Source organism: Crinia signifera, chromosome 4 (assembly GCF_055691185.1).
Source record: "Crinia signifera chromosome 4, ASM5569118v1, whole genome shotgun sequence".
Lineage (NCBI taxonomy): Eukaryota > Metazoa > Chordata > Amphibia > Anura > Myobatrachidae > Crinia > Crinia signifera.
The window spans coordinates 72,447,329-72,470,845 of record NC_139220.1 but is presented as its reverse complement, the minus strand read 5'-3'; the positions used below and the strand labels follow the sequence as shown (position 1 = coordinate 72,470,845).

The 23,517-nt window shown below is 42.9% G+C and overlaps 1 protein-coding gene across 6 annotated transcripts in view; it reads right to left on the bottom strand.

The window, feature by feature from the left end:
• The window catches only part of LOC146074099 (uncharacterized), a 161,466-nt gene that overhangs the window by 99,088 nt on the left and 38,861 nt on the right, over window positions 1-23,517 (bottom strand). For all 6 annotated transcript variants that reach the window (XM_083181849.1, XM_083181847.1, XM_083181851.1 and 3 more), the window contains exons 4-6: window positions 22,046-22,103; window positions 17,906-18,013; window positions 9,077-9,211 (exon numbers count right to left, since the gene is read on the bottom strand). In XM_083181849.1, coding sequence (XP_083037975.1) covers window positions 9,077-9,211; window positions 17,906-18,013; window positions 22,046-22,103 — 301 coding nt within the window. The remainder of the gene's footprint in view (window positions 1-9,076; window positions 9,212-17,905; window positions 18,014-22,045; window positions 22,104-23,517) is intronic.

Genomic DNA, 23,517 nt, shown 5'->3' with positions numbered 1-23,517 from the left:
ATTTCAGCACTTGGATCACTTATGCAGGAGAGATAATTGTCATCTCTCTGGACATCTGTAGCTTGAGACATGGAATCCTCGCCTATATTGCACTCCTCCACGAGAAGGGAAGTCCCAGATTCAATTGTAGAGGTATCAAGTACAAGGATTTGGAGTGTAGAGATATTAGACATAAGAGCAGGATCAGCACTTATAGTTGGAGTAGAAGAAGCACCGGTATTTATTGCAGTGAGCTCACGACAGAGCCTGTCGGCAGAGGCGTTTATAGCCCGCAGGATATAGTTCAGAGAGATCTCCATTTTAGTATAGGAATTAAGTATGGCCGGAGTCTAAGTTAGACACACGAGTCGCCAGCCCAGGAGAGGAGATCTTAAGACTGAATTGGTGGTGGCTAGCACACCACCTGTTTAGGTATAATATGTGGTAAGAATAGTCAAGAAGCTAGGCACAGAATAAGGCAAGGGCTGTTAACATGGAGATCCCGTATCAGCACACCTGCAGATATGCAGAGGATAGTGGCAGAAGGGGCACAATTGGCAGTGAGCACAGTTACCTGTAGCCAGCAGGGAACATGTGAGTCTGAGATGGCCACCGGAGCAGTCACAGCCAGCAGGCAGAAGATCACAGGGGAGAAACAGCTGCCGCTCCTGTGCAGGATAGTGCCGGCGTCCCCAGCGTAATGAGCTGTATGTGCGGCTGTAGCAGGCACAGTACGTCCGCGCCACCCCACAATCCGGCAGTATCTCCCACCTCCAGAGCCCGGAGCAGGACGCAGCAGGGGGAGGATGTCAGCGGTGCCTGTGAAGCATGGCCCGCCGGCGCAATAGCAGGGGGGATCAGGCCGGAGCTGCAGAGCGGGTCCAAAATGGCGCCCGTGTCCAGAGCGCAGGAGGCACAATCTGCCGTTGAGTCCCACACCGGTCGTCCCGGAAACCGGTGGAAGCCGCAGGAGAGGTTCCGGGGAGCGATGGGGTTAAAGTAGTTTGCCAGCGGTCCCTTAGGCAGGATAATATAACAGGATTTTTACCGGAGCTCTCCCCACCAGCGTCCGCTCACCTCGCCGGCCAAGCCACGCCCCTCTTGATCTATTACTTTAGTCACCCAGTCAAAAAAGTTAATAAGATTTGTTTGACATGATCTTCCCCCAGTAAACCCATGCTGTTTTGGTTCCTGTAAATTGCTGGTTTTGAGATATTCTACAACTCTTTGTTTTAAGAGTGTTTCCTCTTCAGAAACATAAGTCAAGGGATATGCGGAAAACTCCAGTGTTGGATAAATTCAAAAGATTATTAGGTATATTCACAAACAAATTTAATACTTAAATGTAATATTTCTTTTTTTGGGATATCTGTTTGAAATATTTCTAATTTAATTTAGATGAATCACATCCTTTTACACAAAAAAAATGTCTACAATGAAAGAAATGACTACACCTTCAATTGATGTTGAAAATTATTTCAGTACTAAAAATTCAAGGAAGCAGTCAAGTATATGTTGTGGAGAATTGGATATCACTGAAACTACTTTTATAGGCTTTACACCTAGCCAATGTGAACAACCCATTGTAAGAGGGAGAAGTTTTAGACAAACTGGAGAGAGTCGAAGTATGGAATCATATAAGCGTAAAAAGACAAGCTTTGCAGAAGGTAACTATTATTTTCACCAAACTGTTGTGGACACGATCTTTGCTCTTTCATCATTTTCTGTATTGCTTTAGCTTAGTATGAACCATAATTTGTTATTAGGCTACAACATCCATAACGATAACTATTCATCACCCTGTCACATTAAGCAGTAACATATTTTGAAAACTCAGGACTAAAAGGTGTGCCTATAGTTGTCTCATGCAAGGGCGTAACTACCATAGGTTCAAGGGGTGCAGCTGCTATGGGGCCCAGAGGTGAAGGGGGCCCATATTTGCTTTCTAACTAATATGTTTTACACACATTTATCACCATCAGTTACTAAGTAGAGGGCCCTTACAAACTTTTGCTATGGGGCCTAATAATATCTAGGTACACCACTGGTCTCATGCACACATCAGTGCTCCATAGTCTTTTGTAAACCAAAGTACACCACAATGATGAAAACAGAGATTTCAGGATGGTGTCAGTGAAGCTCTGCCATGCATATACTGGAGTGGAAGGAGTTAGGGCGGAAGATGACAATGGAATTGTTTTTTTTTTTTTAATCGGTAGCAGATGTGAAAATTCCAATTAAAGTGTCAACAGTGTTTTGCTGGATGTAGAAGAGGCGTGCAATAAGAATTAAGTGTAATTTGCATTCTAAACTGCAGCTGCAGGTAACTTGAGTTTAGCCTAATTGGGCACATAGTACACATTGACATGTCTATATTCTAAAAATGTATTTTTAATATTTCTAAAACACAAATGAAAGAGCACAAACAAGTGTTGATTATTGTACAGAAAACTGCCCAATCTACAGACCAGATGTACCGCACCGATTCGGACGTAGAAACTAATGTCAATGTCACATGTACTGATTCACCAATACTAGATGAGTAAATAATAACATTGCAACATAATGAAAATGTATTTTTAAAGTCAGGAGGCCTTGATTTGGTTAGAACGGGTCACAACTAACATGGCTGATTTACCCAGCCACAGCATGTAAACATTGCTAAATCCATCATTTACTAGACCCCTTCATCAGCGATCCTGACCAGCCATCCTATCCTCCACTTGGGATGCCTTAAAATGGCAGCTGGGTTAGTGGGATAGTGTAGCTCTTTTAGATGCATCAATGGCGTGCAACATAAATAGTGTGACATACACAGAACATAGTGGGATGGAGCTTAGTTTACACAAAGATCACCCTTGCGTTAGTGCAAAAACAACAGGCTGACCATTATAGATATTAGTCATCCTACCAATTAATATAGAAACAAGAAAAATAAAGTATGATAATATAGAATTATCAACATATTTCAATGTTTTTCCAAACTGCAGGGCAAACGAGAACTAAAAAAAAAAAGAAACTTCCGTGCCTCCAGATACTTTGGAAAGGAGTTAACATTTTGAAGAAATAGCAGGACGCCAGGAAGAGTTTAGAGTTACCATTGATGCCAGAATGCGCTCAATGGAGAAAACAGTACACACCTCAATGTCAGATGTTGTGAAAACCATGAGCAATGCCGAAATTTCTCAGCAAAATGACATTCGTGAAACCAAAAATGTATTGATTGACATATCAACTTCACTATCCAAATTAGTAGATACTTCTATTGCCGTAAAGGATATGCAAAACTTCAATAAGCTTCAAAAATCCAATATTTCATTAATGATAGCAAATTCATTACAACTAAACAGCGAAAATCTGAAACAAAGACAAAAAAGTAGTTCTAACACATCCTTGGAAAGTCAGTACGGCAAAATTTCTACTCCAAAGGCAACCTCGTTTGACTCCTCGGCTGCTTTATTTAGTCCTTCTCAAAGTTACTTAGGTTATCCCAGAATGTTCCAAATGCACATTTCTGTCCAACCTGAAAACAGAACAAAAGAAGTAAATGTACCTAGTACAGAATATAATGCTGATGATGTTTAAAATGAGAAGTTGTCACAGAGGTAAATTTTGCAAAATGATGGGATTTACTTTTAGAGTTATTGATATAGACAGTAATATTTACTTACATTTTCTTATAGTGACATCCCGGAAAATATAAACTATTGAAAGAAATCACTTCTTTGAAGAATTGGTTGGACCAATAACAAAGTAAACGAATTTAAATTCATAATAATGTGCCATATATGATGGAATTTATTTTTTTATGGAAAATCTATATACTACTATACTTTCTTTCAGTGGTCCAAATAACAATCATTATAACGATTAGTAGTTAATTCCGATAATTTTGTTATAATTTTTTTTATAAAATGAATTAGATAAACGATGTCTATATAAAATATTTCTATTTTCGTATTAACCCCTTGAATGGTGGGTTTTCATGGCCAGGGAAAACTCAATAAGATTCGGGTGCCTGAACTGATACGTAACTGATATAAACAGTGATTGGTGACTGTCAACAGGGGAGCTCCGGCGGCATACGAATGCTGGAGCGGAGGGAATCGGGGTGACAAGAGGGAGGGTGGGGCACAAATGGTATTGCGCCCAAGGTGCTCCAGGGGAGCACCACTGGCGTCCACCAAGTGCAATATGTTGTTTGGCCAGAATTTTTGCCGGAGCGCACACATCGGCTGTGCATCTGAGGCCGGTAAATCCCCAGGCATACAACTCACGGGGTTAAATAGTGTGTGAAAATGTTGAAAATCCATACCTAGACATCAGCAAATTATTATGTATAAACTATCAATGCATCAATTTTCAAAATATCCACATTTTATAAATGGATTTCTCTAATCTCTTTCTTACAGACACAAGTTTTTTGAAAAATCTACATTACATATGAAGGTTTACTTTGTTTTCATGTGTGAAATGTTCTGTAGTTCAAAGTTCGCATAATGGACATGGAAATTCTAAGATTGTTTTTAGAAAGTCTCAACGAATGAAGAATTTTGTCAACACAAAAATTTAGTTCGAAGAGGATGATGACCATTTTTACTAAGTGTGATAGAAACGAGACTTCAGTTTCATGTTGACAATGTTCAAGTTAACAAAACTTGTCAAAAAAGTTACTTAGCTTAAGAGAAAACGTAACTGTTTATTTGCAGACAAGTTGTTGACCAAGTTCAGTTATTTGCATAAAAAGTCAGTTTCATACTTACAATGGGGTGGATCCAGTAACATGCTTGGTGGCAGTGAACACACTTGGATAAATCCCAATAAATCCAATCCAAACACACTGGGCGGTATTCAATGAGCCTGATTCGCCATGTTTTTATGGCGAATTTGTGCTGTTTGGCGAATTTTTGACTAAAACGGTGAATCACCCTATTCAATGACCACATGGCGAATACATTTGAAGGTTTTTTTCGCCATGATTCACCGAGTAGCAATCGCTATCTTTTTATGGAGAAGTGGAATGTGAACTTTTAAAATAAAGTGTTTTGTTTTTTACATTTGGTGTAAAAAAAATCAGGAATTTTATTCTGAGGAGGGGCATGCTATTTCGTTACGATCGGGTGTAGTGAATATACGCGGTCCCCTGCTGGCACCCCCGGGGGGCAGCCTGTGCTGCCTGGCACCCGGGGAGCCCACCTCCCCCCCACATATGCTCTGGGGCAGGCAGAGAGACTTCCATCTCTCTGCCTGCCACCGTCCTCAGGCTCCCTGCGGCGTTCGCCGCAGGAGCTCATATTCGCCGCCTGACTCGTTGAATACCAGAGCCGGCGAGGCTCCGGAACGTGGCGAATGTGCAGCGAATCCGAAAAAGGATTCGCTGCACCTCGCAGGTATTCACATTGAATACTGCCCTCTGTCAATAGGAGCAGATATAAGGCCTAAAGTAAACGCCAGCAACAAGAAGGATAACCCTGCAAGAAATAGAGGAAACGGGTAAGTGACACATGCACACACAGCTTTGGGGAGATGAGCAGAGGGATAGCAGCCAGTTTCATACTTACAATGGGGCGGACCCAGTAACATGCTTGGTGGCAAACGCAGTGAACACACTTGGATAAATCCCAATAAATCCAATCCAAACACACTGTCAATAGGAGCAGATGTAAGGCCTAAAGTAAACGCCAGCAACAAGAACGATAACCCTGCAACAAATGGAGGAAACGGGTAAGTGTCACAAGCACACACAGCTTTGGGGAGATGAGCAGAGGGACAGCTGCAAGAAATATTTACCAAAATGAAACTTCCATGACATGATTAACAGCGGCATATGTAAGATGCCTGAAAAAGCATATAACTGAACACACTCCAAAAAAGTTCAAACTTCAGTAAATTCAAATCCAACTGGATAAAAACTAACCAAACAGGATCCACTGAATAAACGATCAATAATAATCCCACACTCTGTATGGAGAAAATGAAATCTCTCAGTAACGGATTCAGTATGAAATCCCGGTGGTCGGGATCCCGGCGTTCAAAATCCCGATGCCGGAATCCCGACCGCCGAAATTCCGACAAGGGGGGGGACGTGGATTGCCCCCCTTGCAGGCTCGCTGCGCTCGGCACGCAGTGGGCACGGGACCTTGCTACGCTCGGCACGCTAATTTATTCTCCCTCCAGGGGTGTCGTGGACACCCACGGAGGGAGAAAGTGTCGGGATTTCGGTGGTTGGGATTCCAGCGCAAGGATTCTGAACGCCGGGATCCCGACTGCCGGGATTTAAACTGCATCCCCTCAGTAACTTGAACAAAAACAATTGAATCAGGTAAATAGTGTTTTTTTAAATAGATACTCACAAGAAAAAAACTCTGGATCAGTTGAGTACGTGATTCTGCTCCTTCATCCATGCCCACAGTCAACACAGAAGAAAGATCCCCATGCTGAAAAACTCTAGCATCTATATTAACCGGCAAATTTTTGTCAACACATATGTTCTGCAAGATGAAGGCGAATATAAAAGAGCACCACCGGTGACGTCTAAACATCTAAACCGGCTTTTAAGAACACCAAAGGCACGCTAATTACAACCCTTGATGCTATATGTGCCTCTTGGTATCTCTTTTCTGCATCCCCTCTGGGATCGGGCAATAGGGTCAGTAGCCAAGATTTATTAGGATACCCCGCATCACCTTAGGGAAAAAAATTTAAAAAAAAACATTTGCATTAGAAAAATCATTATGGAAAAATTATGAAAGCACTTACCCAACGACCAGCCATCAGGCATTCGTCCAGTCTCAAAATCGTCCCAAATGGATGCTTGGTTCAGGATGAAGGAGTCATGGGCCGACCCAGGAAAGCCCACAACCAAATCCAAAAATCTCATAATGGAATCACATACAGCCTGTACATTTAAAGAATGGAAGTGTTTTCAATTTCGAAAACATTGTTCCAAATCTTTAGGCGCCGTGATTCGCACGTGGGTGCAGTCAATCGCTCCCAATACATTTGGGAATTTTAATTTACGGTAAAATCCAAATTTGATGTCTCTCCATCCACTGGCTGAATCTGAAAATTTTATTACCTGGGCCGTCAATTTACGGAAAGCCAATAGGACCTGGTTAATACAGCGTGACAATGTTGGCTGTGAAAAAACGCAAATCTGAGATAAATTAGGCTGCAATGTGCCTGACGCTAAGAAATTTAACCCAGCCAGCAATTTCTGAAAACCACGGACTGCATGGTTAGACCGTTTCCGTGGTTCCAGGTCGGCCTCCAACAGTTCATACAGATGGGGCCGGTTTTATCTTTGCTGGCGAACCGCCAGCAGCATGCTGCTGGCGATCCGCCAGCAACACGGCGCTCCATCTGACTGAGACGCGCGTGCGTCCCCCACGCACGCGCGTCTCAGTATCCGGGCGGCGAGGCGGACGCAATACTGTCCGCCTCCCGCTCGATAGTGCTGGGGGGGACCCGAGGAGGCTGCGGTCGCCGGGTGTGGGCACCGGGCGACCAAGGGCAGCACCGTCGGAAGGGGACGCGCACGCACCTCGTGCGCGCGCGTCCCCTTCCGGCATACAGATGGCGGCGGGGCAGGGGATGGCGACGCCATCGCCATCACCTGCAAAGATGAATCCCGCTACATCTGTACAGCAGATTTTTTTTCCTGAGATGACAAGCGAAAAGTTTGAATCACTTCCACCTCAGAAAGAGACTCCAAAACACGACGAGCACGGTAGTGCCGCGGTCTTGGAAATGAAACACGCAACACAGACTCACCCAATGCAGCCATTTCCTGATCGTCATCTTGCTCACCTCTATGGGGACGAGTAATCATGCTACCTAGCATCAGCAAAACTGAATCAGTGAATGGCTCCATTTTTGTACTCTGTGATCACAATGGGAAACGAGGGAAGACCAACAAAAACGAATTCCAATACCAGCAGACTGTCAATGCTGTTAACTCCCTGAAGTCTCAGATAGGAGTGATTAGATCATGAGAGAGATATGAATCATGGGTAAAAAAGATCACATGATGCACCAGAGCATCATGGGTAAAAGTTAATGTAGAAATATATTGCCTAATAAATTAAATATATATTTATTTACAAGTGTTACAGCTTAAAAAATGAATATTATATAATTTGGAGAAAAAAAGCATTATTTTTAATCTTTAAATATAGCTGAAAGCATGCAAAATAGTTATTTTACTTTCATTGCGCATGTAAATAAAATCGATATAAGGTGGCGATAATTACACCATGAACTGTGTAGAAGGCTGCGTAAAGTAAACATCGAATAGGTGATAAATTAACGGGCTCTTTCTAAGGCGATAAATGAAAGAAATCACTTGAACAATGCAAATTTATCGCTGAAAACTAAGCGAAACAAACGAAAATGAAAAAACTAGCGATACCGTATCGACATTCCATAAATCCCACTTTGAATAGGTGAAAAGTATCGAACATAGAAAAAGAGCGAAAAAATTAGAAACTGCGAAAAAAAAAAAAACTATCGGAGAACATTGAATACCGCCCAGTCTCTCTTTAGCGTCCTCTAGAAATTTTGTAAAGGGTGATAAAGAGGACATCCTACAACGTATATAAAACACACACAGAATCCCCTGAACAGAGAAGGAATAGGCCACCATATTGCAGTAGACCAATAGTAAAAATGTTATAAAACTTGTACAAATGTAATTTATATTTTGGGTGAGCTCATATCCAAATGCATCAGATATTTAGCTGTATTATGGGGTAGCACTCAGCACTTATAACAATAATGTTCCGAATATTAGGTGGACACATGAATAGGTCAAATTATAATTTTTTTTATTTTTTCTGAACTTTAACACTTTACCTGGACTCCGGTTGGGGTTGGGAACGCTATCGATAACTAGCGCAGCCTGGCACTTGGCCCAAAGCACTGCGAGCCACAACAAGTAAATCTATGTCAATATCGACCTAGTGCCTGTCTATCCTATGATCCACAGCACTGCTAACACTGTAATGACCGGCAAGGGGGGTTTCTGATAATTACTGTAAACATGCAGTTTTGTAAATAATATGTTTATACAGGATTGGCATATTGTACAATGACTCACTGATCATGAATAAATCTGCAGGTCCAATCAGCTCATTGATTGGTATTGCATTTCTCATTTCCAGAAGTGTAGAATTCTTCTTTTCCCACATTCTCTGGTCATGCAGGCCGGCAACAGACTCCCATTCAGATTCACCTTCAGGGGGAAAACAGTGGGAATATTGAGGAGAAAAAAAAAAGTATTTAACAAACAGAAAATACAGTATATTAAATAAAATGCATGCATATATACATTAAAAAGCCAAGCACATCAATAAACAATTATGCATACTAAAATATTCAAACAAAAAATACACAGGTAAAACCACTGAAATGCGCTATTCAATAGCAATGGGAATGAGTGCCCGGAGGTATTCAATTAGCTGCATTGAATCTCCTGATGTAAGTGCTGGATGCAGTTTACTACACCTGAATAATGCAATTTGTTGCATGAATGTCTTAAGGTGACGATACACTATTGAGACTTCTCGCAGCAGTGTATGGCAATCCGATCCCCCTTGAGCCAATTGGGACCTTCCCAGGAGCACGATCGCATGTGATACATCACCAGACCCCATTCCCCGCAGCCGGAGTTGTAGGTCAGAAGTGCAGGCAGATCCAACTTCCGATCTGATACGCACGACGCGGTGCATCAAATGGCATGTCAAATAAATGCAATTTTCAATGATTTCACCCAATTTCTCAGCCTGAATCATCAGAATAGGGTGAAAATTGGCACAAATCGCATAAGTGTATTGGATCTTGCTCATTGATCTGCTCATTGATCTGCGTAATAGGTAATAAACCTACACTAGAGAGAGAAAAAGCCTTGAAGATAAAAGAGCAGATCCCCTGTGTAATCATTTGTTTCCATATAGGCCAATCACGTTTATGAGCACAGAGAGAGAATCTAGCCAAATACAAATGAAAAGCCCACATCACATCTAAGAGTCATATTCCCCTGGTCCTCAGAGAAAGCAGAAGGCTAGATCACAGGCTGAACAATGTCCTGACTGAAGTTGAAAGCAGACAACTTTCAACTGGAACAACGGAACCTCACATATATCCTCATGAAAAGATGGTTTGAAAGGCAAAACTACCCAGCCGGCTTCTGGATCAATAACAAGTTGAAACCACGTGGTCTGGGAGTACTGGTGTAAATCACCCTATCTAACAGTAGAGAAGCAATGGCCTTATCTAATAGTGATCCTTCTAGGACCAGGGCAGGGCACTGGGGTACAAGGGATGCATGAGGGGGAGGGCTGGGCCCAACAACACCACGGTTGGGGGCGGATGTACCACTCTGCTCTAGCAGAATGGCCCCTAATTGTTGAACGGATGCCCAAAAAAACATGAAAAAATAGGTTTATTTGGATTCAGCGTGGTCATCTAAAGTACTGTACTCTTAACATCAGTGACTCACTTAATAAATAGCAAAAGGTCCTCTGCAAAAACAGCCCAGCCCCAATGAACACTTTCTTAATACTGAGACTAGGAGTGGCAGAGGGGAATAGCTTCGGTCCTAAAGTTATAGTAGTGTAATAACAGTCAGCTCCATTGGACTCATCTAGCAATCCATGCTGAGCAGTGTGCCACAGACTGGATTCAAGAAAACATTCTTTGAGTTGGGGGGAAATTAAAGCCCAAATCTTCCTATTCATTGTCAAATAAATAGAAGGGTGCCCTCATTTATTGCTGTACTCTTTCTAGTTTAAAAAATTAGTCAGCCTTGTCAGCCACCATATTATTCCTTCATATGGTAAGTTTAAACAGAGATTGTGAAAATGATCTGCTCGGTAATGATGTGCTCTGTCGCCTGTATATCCAGGACAACTATGGGCATCGTTACGGACCTGGGGGAGTGCGCATCTGTGACTAAGTGCATCGGTTGCACTACATGCAACTACCTAGTCACTGGTGACAAGGTTTCACATCATTATACAGGCAAAGAATATAACCATGAAATACATTGACCGCCAGGTTCGTATGTACCTTCTGTCTTGTCCATGTGGCTTGTGCTACATGGGCAAGACAGAGGGTAGTATTCAATGAGAATACTGACGACGTGCAGCAAATCCTGTTTAGGATTCGCTGCACATTCGCCACTGCCCGCCGCGTTCCGGAGCCTCGCCAGCTCCAGTATTCAACGAGTCAGGGGCTCGCTGCCCCTGACCGGCGAATTTGAGCTCCTGCGGCGGACGCCGCAGGGAGCCTGAGGACGGTGGCAGGCAGGGAGATGGAAGTCTCCCTGCCTGCCCCAGAACGTTTGTGGGGGGGAGGTGGGCTCCCCGGGTGCCAGGCAGCACAGGCTGCCCCCCCCGGGGGTGCCAGCAGGGGACCGGGTATATTCACTACACCCGATCATGCATATGTAATGATCGGGTGAAGTGAATCAATATATGAATATCTAATGAGCGGCTCAGCTCCGGCCCCCTGCTGGCTGGTCTATGTAAAAAAAAAAATTTTTTAAATATATATATTTTTAAAATTAATTATATATTCATGTGCTTACAGCACATGAATAAAAATAGCATGCCCCTCCTCAGAATAAAATTCCTGATTTTTTGACACCAAATGTAAAAAACAAAACACTTTATTTTAAAAGTTCACATTCCACTTCACCATAAAAAGATAGCGATTGCTACTCGGTGAATCATGGCGAAAAAAACCTTGAAATGTATTTGCCATCTGGTCATTGAATAGGGTGATTCACCGTTTTAGTCAAAAATTCCCCTTACAGCACAAAATCGCCATAAAAACATGGCGAATCAGCCTCATTAAATACCGCCCAGAGAGGTAAATTAAGGAGAGAATGGCCCAACATAGGGCAGCCCTAATAAATGGGACCAGTGGACAATCAGTTGCCCACCACTATGCTGGGGCCAAACATAGCATGGCCATGTTAAGATACACAATGGCTGACCAGGTTCCACAATCAGGTAGAGGAGACAAAAGGGCAAAAATATTACTCCATCAAGAGATTAAATGGATACATGTTCTCAATACCATCAGTCCAATGATGGATATTTTAAAAATCATAATACTGTATGTTCATAATGAGTTTGATAGCATATACAGCTTCACTTGATATTATGGGGCATATTCAATGTGGGGGTGGGGAGCGAATGACTGTGAGCAGCGGCGTTAGCTTGCCGTCAGTATTGAACACATCCCCTCGCATGGTTGTGATTGGAAATGGCTGCGGGAACTCGCCAGGGCGGCGTCACAAGGACTCAGTACTCAGCTAGCGCTCACTACAGCTATGACAAGTGGACAGCATATACAATTTCAGATGCTGCAGTACAGACTTACCCTGCAGCGGACGCTAAGGCCGTACACCACCTTGCATCCTGAGTGACCAGCCACCACTCTCTACACAGCCACCACTCTCTACAAGGCTGCATCCACGGCAATTGACACCACAGCACTATTGCACCTTGCTCCACCAACTACCAGTCAGTGCTCTCTCCCTGTCCTAATGAAGTGATGTGAGCACTCATACAAAATGTTATATTACGAACACCATGAAATTGAAGCAGAGATAACAAGGCGCAGATACCATTACAGCCTAAATGGATCTCTGAGTGCGAACTTTAAAGCAGCAAATCTCATTCCGAACTCTGTGATTACTCAACCATTGAAATGCTTTTTTCAGAGCTAACTAACTCTTCCTGACTAAGCCATTAACCACTAGTTTACTGAATAGATTGTCTTATTTTAAATCATAGCTGGCCAGCTCTACTAATTATTATGTGTGTTTATTTTATTATGCATCTCTAATGTACATTTTTGGTATTATATTTACATCAAAAAATTTCATTTGAAGAGAGTCTTGCGTCATTATTGCTAAAGTGGATCTGAATGAGACTGACAATGTAAGTGTAATTGTTAGTGCTGTGACTTATCCTATATATTTTTCATTTGTGCTCTTACAAGCTCTTACATAGTGCCAGAGGTTTGGTGTGCTTGGTCACAACCGCTTTTTTATCACAAATAAACGGTGTCCAATTTCCCTCTGGCCTTTACCTAGATCTAGTGCAGATTTAAAGGATGTTTGTGTATCAGATTCCATTGAACAGCAGTATTAGTCCCAACACAAAAGTACATGGTCTCTTACAAGCCTCTCGGTTGAGAGCCCCCCCCCCCCCCCCCCCACAAATTTTGAAGGACAGCAAAAAATGATCTAAAGTAAAAACTTGTGTAGTTTCACGGCGGCAGGCTACGCTACATTTTCAGCGTAGGCTAAGCTTCGTTGTCAGGCAGCGTAGTCACCTTACTGTCCTGCCATCTGCAATTCTGTCCCCGGCAAGTTACATAGTTACATAGTAGGTAAGGCTGAAAAAAGACTTGCGTCCATCTAGTTCAACCTGGTATAGATATCCATTGCGGATTTGGTAGGTTCTGGTATTTTACAGACAAATTATATTTCTTATTTGTACCCATGGATGTTTTTCTCCAGTAAATGTTTGTCCAACTTTTCCTTGAACGCATTTAATGAGCCAGCCGTTACCACCTCTCTGGGAAGAGAGTTCCAGAGTTTGACTGTTCTGACCGTAAAGAAATTCTTTCTACTAGCTGAATGAAATCTTTTTTCTTCTAATCTATACTCATGCCCTCGCGTCCTAGATTCCTTTCTAATAGAAAAGAGGGTACTTGACAGTTCCTTATATTGGCCTTTGATATACTTGTACATGTTGAGCATGTCCCCCCTTAAACGTCTCTTTTCTAATGTAAATAGTCCCAAATTGCTTAATCTCTCCCCGTAGCTTAAATTCTCCATTCCCCTAATAAGCTTTGTTGCTCGCCTTTGGACTTTTTCTAATTCTATGATGTCCTTTTTATAGTGTGGGGCCCAGAACTGTACTGCGTACTCTAGGTGAGGTCTCACCAATGCTTTATATAGTGGCATAATTACCCTCGAGTCCCTAGTTTCCATTCCCCTCTTAATACATGCCAGAATTTTGTTGGCCTTTTTTGTAGCTACATTACAATGGGCACTACATCCTAGTTTGCTGTCTATTTGGACTCCTAGATCCTTTTCAAGTATGGAATTACCCAGTTCCTCTCCGCTAAGGTTGTAACTTGCACACTGGTTGTGTCTCCCAAGGTGCATAACCTTACATTTATCTACATTGAATCTCATCTTCCATTTTTTTGCCCACTCATCTAGAATTGCAAGATCATTTTGAAGCATGGTGACATCTTCTGATGATTTGATGACTTTGCTAAGTTTTGTATCGTCCGCAAAGATGGATACATTGCTGAGTAACCCTATCCCAATATCGTTAATAAAAATGTTAAACAAAATGGGCCCCAAAACCAAACCATGGGGCACTCCACTTAGTACCGGTATCATATCTGATACGGCACCATTCACAACCACTCTTTGTTCTCTATTACATAGCCAATTCCCTACCCATCTGCAGATATTTTCACCCAATCCTAGGTTCTCCATTTTATTAATCAATCTCTTGTGTGGGACAGTATCAAATGCTTTAGTGAAATCTAGGAAAATCACATCTACAGCATTTCCATTATCGAGGTTTTTACTAACCTCTTCATAGAACCCTAGTAGATTAGTTTGGCATGAACGATTTTTCACGAACCCATGTTGGTTAGCACTGAGTAGACTGTGATGATCTAAATATTTCTGGATACCATCCCTTAAAAATCCTTCAAATAGTTTACCCACAATTGATGTTAAACTAACGGGTCTGTAATTAGCGGGATCTTCCTTATTTCCTTTTTTGAATATTGGCACTACCTCTGCTATTCTCCAATCTTTTGGTACTATACCTGACGATAGTGACTTGCTAAAGATATAATGTAGGGGGGTAGCTAGTTCATCCCTTAATTCCATTAATACCCTCGGATGAATCCCATCTGGCCCTGGTGATTTATTTGTTTTGAGTTTGCTTAGCCTCAGTATTATTTCCTTCGGCGTGAAATCCACAATGAGATCTGGCTTATTTGTCCCGTTTGTGGTAAATGTTTGTTCCACAGTCTGCTCTCCCTTAGTAAATACTGATGAGAAGAACTCATTTAACAGTTTTGCTTTTCCCTTGTCCTCAGTAACACTTTTTCCACTAGTATCAGTTAGTGGGCCTATGTTTTCCTTAATTAAACGTTTACTATTTATGTATTTAAAAAACTTCTTTGGGTTGGTTTTGCTTTCAGTGGCTATGCACTCTTCATATAATATTTTAGCTGCTTTGATTACCCCTTTACAAGTTTTGTTTGATTCTTTGTATTTTGCGAACGCCTCCTCATTTAAGTTATTTTTATAGAATTTAAAGGCTCTGGTTTTATTGTTGATAGCTGACCTTACTTCTTTGTCCAACCATGGTGGCTATTTTTTGTTGAATTCACCTTTAGTTACTTTAGGAATGTATTCAATAGTTAGTGAATCAAGCACCTTTTTTAGAGTATCCCACATTTCCTCTGCATTTTTTCCCTCCATAACCGTTTTCCACCCAATTCCTGTTAGGGCTTCCCTGAATAATTCAAATTTCGCTTTTCTGAAGTTTAGTATTTTTGCAGATCCTTTTTGATGTAATTTACTGAAGTTGATTTCCAGTGAAACCATATTGTGATCACTGTTCCCTAATTGTTCAATTACTTTTGTGTTTGAAACTAAGTCTGTGTTATTTGTTAAAACTAAGTCCAAGAGTGCCTCATCACGAGTTGGAGTTTCCACCGTTTGTGTAATAAACTGGTCTTTAAGTAAGCTTAAGAACCCATTGCTTCTTGCGGATTTACCTGTTTCGTTTTCCCAATCAATGTCGGGTAAATTAAAATCCCCCATAATTAATACCTGACCCTGATTTGATGCTTGTTTGATTTGGTTTAAAAGAAGAGACTCTTCCCTTTCGTTTATATTTGGTGGTCTATAGCATACCCCTATTATAAATTTGTTTTTTGGTTTTTTATTATTGTCGGTTATCTCTGCCCACACTGTCTCCGAGTTGTCGTCTTCCAGGTCTGTGCTCATATTTTTCTCACATGATGTTAAGTTATTATTTACATATAGGCACACACCCCCGCCCCTTCTATTTTCCCTGTCTTTCCTGTAGAGTGTATATCCCTCCATGTTTAATGCCCATTCATGCGACTCATTACACCATGTTTCTGTAATACCAATAATGTCGTAGTCGTCCCTACTGATCACCGTTTCTAGCTCCCCGATTTTACTCACTAAGCTTCTTGCATTAGCCAGTAAGCATTTTAATTTATGTTTATTTTTAGATATGGCTCTAATATTGTGATTAGTTTCACCCCAGGACCCATTTGAATTCTTTACTAGCTTCCTCTTTTCCCTCTCCCCTTCAATAGACTCTCTACAGGCCTCCCCACCATGCACACTGCCTGCCCTCTTTATAGTTCTGGGAATTCTTCCTCTGTCCTTCCCTCCTTCCCGTATACTAAGATCATCTGTACCTAAGAACTGTAGTGGGGTAACGTGACTGTTACAACATAACATTTTATTACATGACATTCCTGATGCACCCTGAGAGTTACCCCCGATTATACCCTTGTTATGTCCCAGGACATGGTCTATGTCTCCGTCCCCCCCATCATCTCCTTCCCCCATATGATTCCTGATCCCAGTCCGGCTTCTCTCCCTGATGGTCCCATAATGTCTTGCTGCCCCCACCCCCCCCCCGTCGCCTAGTTTAAAATCTCCTCCAACCCTCTAACCATCCTTCCCCCCAGCACCGCCGCCCCCTCCTCGTTCAGGTGCAATCCATCACGGCAAAAAAGATGGCGCCTGACCGAGAAGTCCGCCCAGTGTTCCATGAACACGAATCCCTCTTTCCTACACCAATCCTTAAGCCACACATTTACCTCCCTGATCTCCCTCTGCCTCCCTGAGCTAGTGAGTGCCTCGCACACAGTGCCAGTAACCGCCAGATCCACTACGCTGGTGGACGCTGGCAGAGAGGCGATCATGCGGGTGCCAGTGGAGAGGCACTCCATTTGCCTGAGACGCACAAGCGTCTCAGAGGCTTGTGCATCTCAGTAATTCTTGCGGCAGGGTACATCAACCCTGCCCATGTCTCCCTTCAGGGAGATGGGGTTAGGGGTTCGGTAGTATGTGCGTCTCGTGCACAAAGGGGGATGTGGGCGCAAGTGTGTCTCAAGCACAATAAAGGACACATTTGCCAGTGTTCCATGTTACATACTGGCAAATGCCTCCTTTTCAAATCATTACTATCCACACCAGCCCGAAGCATGGCGAGCGCAGCCAAGTCAGCATGGAAATGATTTTATGAAGTGTGCCGAGCACAGCGACGTGTGGCTGCAAGGGGACGGGAATACACGTCAAGTAATCCGCGTCCGCTCGGCACACTTTGTAAAATCAACTCCATGCCAACGTGGATAGTGGGGGAATGAACAGGTCAGGAGGACGCGTAACTCGTGTGCTCGCCACGCTTCGGGCTGACGTGGATAGTGGGAGTGTTTCAGGAAAACATTCACACCTGTCATGTCAGGCAGGTTAAAATGGTCAATGGTTCCCACACAATGTAATAAGAACTGACCGACTATGCTAACTGCGTAACGCTGACTGACTACGCTAACTACGTTTGCTCCAGCTAGCCGCGAATGTACTGACTACGCTGGCTGTGGGAACACAACGCTGATATTGACAGAGATGTTGACTACAATAACTACACTGGCCGCGGGAACACTACGCTGACTCTGACAGGGGCCGCGGGAATACTACTCTGATTCTGACAGGGACGCTGACTACGCTGGCCGCGGGAACACTACGCTGACTACGTAACTGCCGCTGTGAAACTACACAAGTATCGATAATTTAAATTAAAAAAAACAAACAAACATATTTTACCACGGACTGTTTCAGGAGAGGAATTCACTTGAGCTTCTAAGATATCCAGGAAATCGGATGCATCGTATGAAGAAGCCGTTGAAGACACATTGGTTGGCATATTAATTCCTATGGGAACAGAGAGTTTTTGCTGGTTATTGGGCATCAATCGTCAAAATATAAACATGAAAAATAAAAGGCAATAAATGGATTGCTTATTGGCTTATATGAACATTAACAAATATACTATACATAAACATTACAGGAACATATGGTAAGAAAAGATATACACAAATGCACGTATTCATACCCATTCAATGTCAAATATGGCTTGGAAATTAGCATCAGCTGGTTTATTATCAGCCGAACACGGCAGATTCGCTGTATTTATATATAGCAAGCTCAGCCAAATTCTGGTGTATGAATAAATACACCATTGATAGAACTTGGCCATAAATGCCCATGATTTCTATGGCGGTGTGCTCATTTATCATTATACTGCTGACTGGTCAGTAATTCAGCAGAAAATATGACTGGAAAATAGATCCATGCAGGCTTAATATTATTATTATAATAATAATAATAATAATAAATAAAAACAGCAAAAAAAAAAAAAAACAGCGTGGGTCCTCCCTCCCGAGTATAACCAGCCCCGGGCTCATTGAGCCGGCCCTGGTTGCAGAAATACTTAACAGGGGAATCAAATGGGGTCCCCCTGTATTTCTATAACAAGCACCAGGCTCTTGGCTCAGTCCTAGTTCCCAAATCTGGGGGACAAAAGGAGGAGTCCTCTGAATTTCAGAAACCAGCACTGGGCTCGACAGCCAGAGTTGTCATGCCACATGGGGGGGGGGGGAGAATAATTACCCTGGCTGGTCAGCCTGGGTGGGTCCCTGAAGGAGTGGGGACCACCCACAGGGGACCTCCGGCCTGGGCTGAAGCCCGGGACTGTGCACGCCAGGCTGATTGTGTAAAAATGGATGAATAAAATGTTACAAGTAGGCATTGGGTTCTGTAGTCAACTAAAAAGTCCAGAAATCCTTCCGCCCATGTAGGGACTTGGAGAACCACAAGTCCCAGCACAAGTCCCAATACAGAACCAATACCCCACAAACACAAACACACCTGTAACAATAAAACTTGCATACTACATACTTTCCTATAAAGTACAACGTAGGCCTGTCCTGTTGTCCAGTAGAATCCACATTGGTACCGGTGAATAAAAATCATACTCACCATCCCATGTGGAAGATCACATCCTCTCTGGACCAAGTAGCATCCAGGGTTAATAAATAAAAATAAATCGAATACCCAGCTCCAGCGGACTGAGGGAGCTGCAAGTGTGTTGAGACTTGCAGTCCCTATCCAAGAATGAGGGAATTGTCACCGGCTTTTCCCTCAGCCAATCAGAAGCAGGCTTCGAGGGAGCTCTGTGCCTGATGGGCTTCTATGGAGCCGTACAGAGAGTAGGTTATGAATTTAACATGGGATTCTATGGTGGGAACCAGCAACTTAAGCTGACCGAAAATGCCTTTAATGGGGTTAGCATGGGGTTAGCATACGGTCAGCCAGAGTTGCCAGTTTCTACATGACCCCACACACAAGGCCAAACTGACAATTAGTTATGACCTAGATCACAGTCCTGATCGGAATGCAGTCAAAATCCCGAATGGGTCATAATACCGACAAGGACAAAATCCCGACAAGGACAAAATCCCTACATTTAAAATCCTGACAAGGACAAAATCCTGACAATTAAAATTCCGACAAGGTCAAAATACTGACATACAGAATGTACAGGTGAAACAGTCAACATGACTGTGTCGACAGGTCACGAGGCCGACATGTTTTTTTTTCACTGTTTTTTGACCCAACATGTGCTGAAAGGTGGTATTTCAAGCCCTACCATCCACTAGGGCGTGAAAAAACCCATGTCGACCTAGCGACCTGTCGACACAAAGTCTTGTTGACTGTTTCACCTGTACATTCTATATGTCGGTATTTTGACCTTGTCGGCATTTTAAAGTCTGGATTTTGACCTTGTCAGGATTTTGTTCTTGTCGGTATTATGACCCATTCGGGATTTTGACCGTCGGGATTTCATACTGATCACAAACCAATTCTAAATCATTGGCATTAGATGAAAAGTCTGGTAAACAGGCATCATCCCACTAACCTGGTCAGCCTGGACCAAATGTGCCTGGGAGAATGGCGCCAAATCACTATCAAACAGCATGCAAAGCTTGTACATACTTCTCACATCACATAAGGCTGTCTACTGTGCAATGTGGTGCTACAAATATATTAAATATACGGTACTTGTTTCCTAGCACGGCACCGATCGCATACCGTATTTAGTGGTGTGTGATGCGATGCGATCTTCCCGTTAAATTAACAGGAGTGCTTGTACAATGAAATACCGCATAGCATCGCATGCCAGCAAATGGCATGCAATGCAATTTTTAATTGTACAAGCACCCTGATGGGCACTTACAATGTTAAATGCACCCCAACTGTCTATGCCACCCCACTATCAACGCCAACCTGAAGTGTGGCAAGCGGCGGCGGTACGCGTCCTCCGACCTTTTCATACCCCCACTATCCACGCCGGCGTGGAGTTGACTTTAGAAAGTGTGGCGAGCGCAGCGAGCCCCGCGAGGGGACGCAGAATACATGTAAAGTAATCAGTGTCCCCTCGCGGGGCTCGCCACACTATCTAAAATCAACTCCACGCCGACGTGGATAGTGGGTGTATGAAAAGGTTGGAGGACGCATACCGCTGCGCTCGCCACGCATCGGGTTGGCGTTGATAGTGGAGGTGGCGTTGACAATGAAGGTGCATTTAACATTGTAAGCACCCATCAGGGTGCTTGTACAATTAAAAATTGAATTGCATCGCATGCCGCTATATTGCATGCGATGCGATAAGATGCACTTCGATCAAAATCGGGGGCGCCGTGCTAGGAAACAAGTACCAAATATACTTCTGCAAACAGTTTCCTACCCAGCTTTTAAAGAAAAAATATATATTTTGTGTTTCAGCACTTTGAAATACCTTTAGGGGGGTATTCAATATGGGATTCAGATCATCCCGACAGTCGGAATCCTCATCTTGACTGAAACTCAATGTTCCGGCTGTCGAGTGTCGAAAATGTAAGCGTGCCGGTGAAAACTGCCGTGGACCATCGAAAAACGGACATGATTTCGACAAAATTAATTTTTATTTTTTTTGCTATAAACCTACTGGGTACATCTGTAACTGGCACAAAATACGTGACAGGAAATGATTGCTTGGCATTCAATTTCAGTGTCTGAGATTGTATACACATTTTGTTACATGTATTAAAACCTTGTTTCATGCCTAAATAAAATATATTTGTGTGTATTTCATGTGTTTGGTGTGCTTCTAGAATATAAATACAAGATAACACTTTTGTTGGTAAGCTGCTCAATCAGAGGTGTGTCATTCAGGTGCCAAAAGGGAGGGGTAATTCTGTCTAGGAAAAAAAAAAAAACCATTTTGTATCCCAATTGCACACTGAATGAGAAAATAACTACATATTAATCAGATAATACAGAGATCTTGGTTGCATATATCTGCAGATATAGGGCTAAGCCCCCAGGCCGTGCGTCAAGGCCTCTCTGTCACTGGGGGTCCCTAATACTGGGTATGGGTCTGGGGTGTGGGCCCCCAACATGCCGACACTATATAAAAATATTTCAAAATATGTAATAATCCGTTATGAAAAATGCTTCTGGTCCCGAGCATTTTGGATAAGGTATACTCAACCTGTATTTATTTTATTTATTAACAGTTATTTATATAGCGCACACATTTTCTGCTGCGCTTTATAGAACATTCACATCAGTCCCTGCCCCAGTGGAGCTTACTATCTATATTCCATACCCCATGTACATGCAGACACATTCATTCTAGGGTTAATTTAGTTGGGAGCCAATTGACCTACTAGTATATTTTGGATTACGGCAGGAAGCCGGAGAGCCCAGAGGAAACCCACGAATGCATGGGGAGAATATACAAACTCCGCCCAGTTAGAGCCATGGTGGGAATTGAACGCATGACCTCAGTGCTGACATGTATGGGATCTCTCTCAGCACACTACTGACTAGATAGGTATAGTATAGTTTTTCCATACAAACCTGGTGAGGTCTCACTGTTCATAAGGCTGGTTATACTCAGACACTTCTTTTTGACTTTCTACAAGAAAAACAAGCAGAACCATCAAATCAAAAGAAAATACACACAGTAAGTAAAGCAAAATAATAAAAAACAAACACCACAACCTTGGATCAGGGGATGGGTAAAATACTAAAACTTCCATTCATTTTTCTTTATCAAAAAATCATCATTGATCTTCAGCTGCTGCCTTTGGGCTAGGTACTAATTATGGGTATACACTGTCAAATTGACAGACGTTTCATATGACAGCCCGACACCCAGCAGATATCATGAGCATAAACTGTGAGATCTCTGGGTTCCTCTCCTGGGGTGGAGACATTTCCTGGTTCTACCCCTGTGAAGGCAGGGTTTCCCAGTTAATTGTACAGCGTATGCCCAGCATAAGCAGTACAAAAGTTCTGTGAATGTTCTAGTCAATATTGTGTACTTGTGTACTAGCACGGCGCCCATCGCATCGCAGACCATAAGGCATACGATGGTATGCGATGCGATGTTACTCGATGGCAGCCGATGTTATACAATTTTAAATTGTATACCATCGAATTGTATGGCATTGTATGCCATAGTATCGCATATACAACGGTATTTAAAATTGTATAAGCACCCTAATGGGTTTTTCAATGTTAAAAGTGCCCCCTATAACATAATTAATGGCGATGGGTGCTAGTATCTTAAAAGCACCCCCAACATCAACGCCAACCCGAAGCATGGCGAGCGCAACGAGCCCGCGAGGGGCGGGGGAACGCGTCCTCCGACCTTTTCATACCCTCACTATCCACGTCGGCGTGGAGTTGATTTTATATAGTGTGGCAGCCACCGAGCCCGAAGCGTGGCGAGTGCAGCGAGCTTCGCGTGGGGATGCGGAATACATGTAAAGTAATACGCGTGCGCTCGCCACGCTTCGGGCTCTCTGCGCTCGCCACACTATATAATATCAACTCCACGCCGGCGTGGATAGTGGGGGTATGAAAAGGTCGGAGGACGCGTACCGCCGCCCCACGCGGGCACGCTGCGCTCGCCATGCTTCGGGTTGGCGTTCATAGTGGGGGTGGCATGAAGGTGCATTTAACATTGTAAGCCCCCATTAGGGTGCTTATACAATTTAAAAATCGCATCGGTGTACAACGGGTGTATGGCATACAATGCGATGCGATTATATGTCGTGTGACTTAATATCGTGGGCGCCCAAGTACCCAATATTGTGCCTTATGGGCCCCATACATCAGCAATTAATTGTGACAATCCTCCGTTCTGGAGATGATTGTCACAATTAATCTTTAATGTGTGGGCTCCCCCTTTTGGCAATCCCAATTAAAAATGAATAAGGATTGCCAATCGATTGCTGAATCAGTTTTAAACATGCTTAAAAATCTGGTTTTATTGGAGTTTCATTTTTGTATGTGTGGGCATTCTAATAGGAAAAATCTGCCGA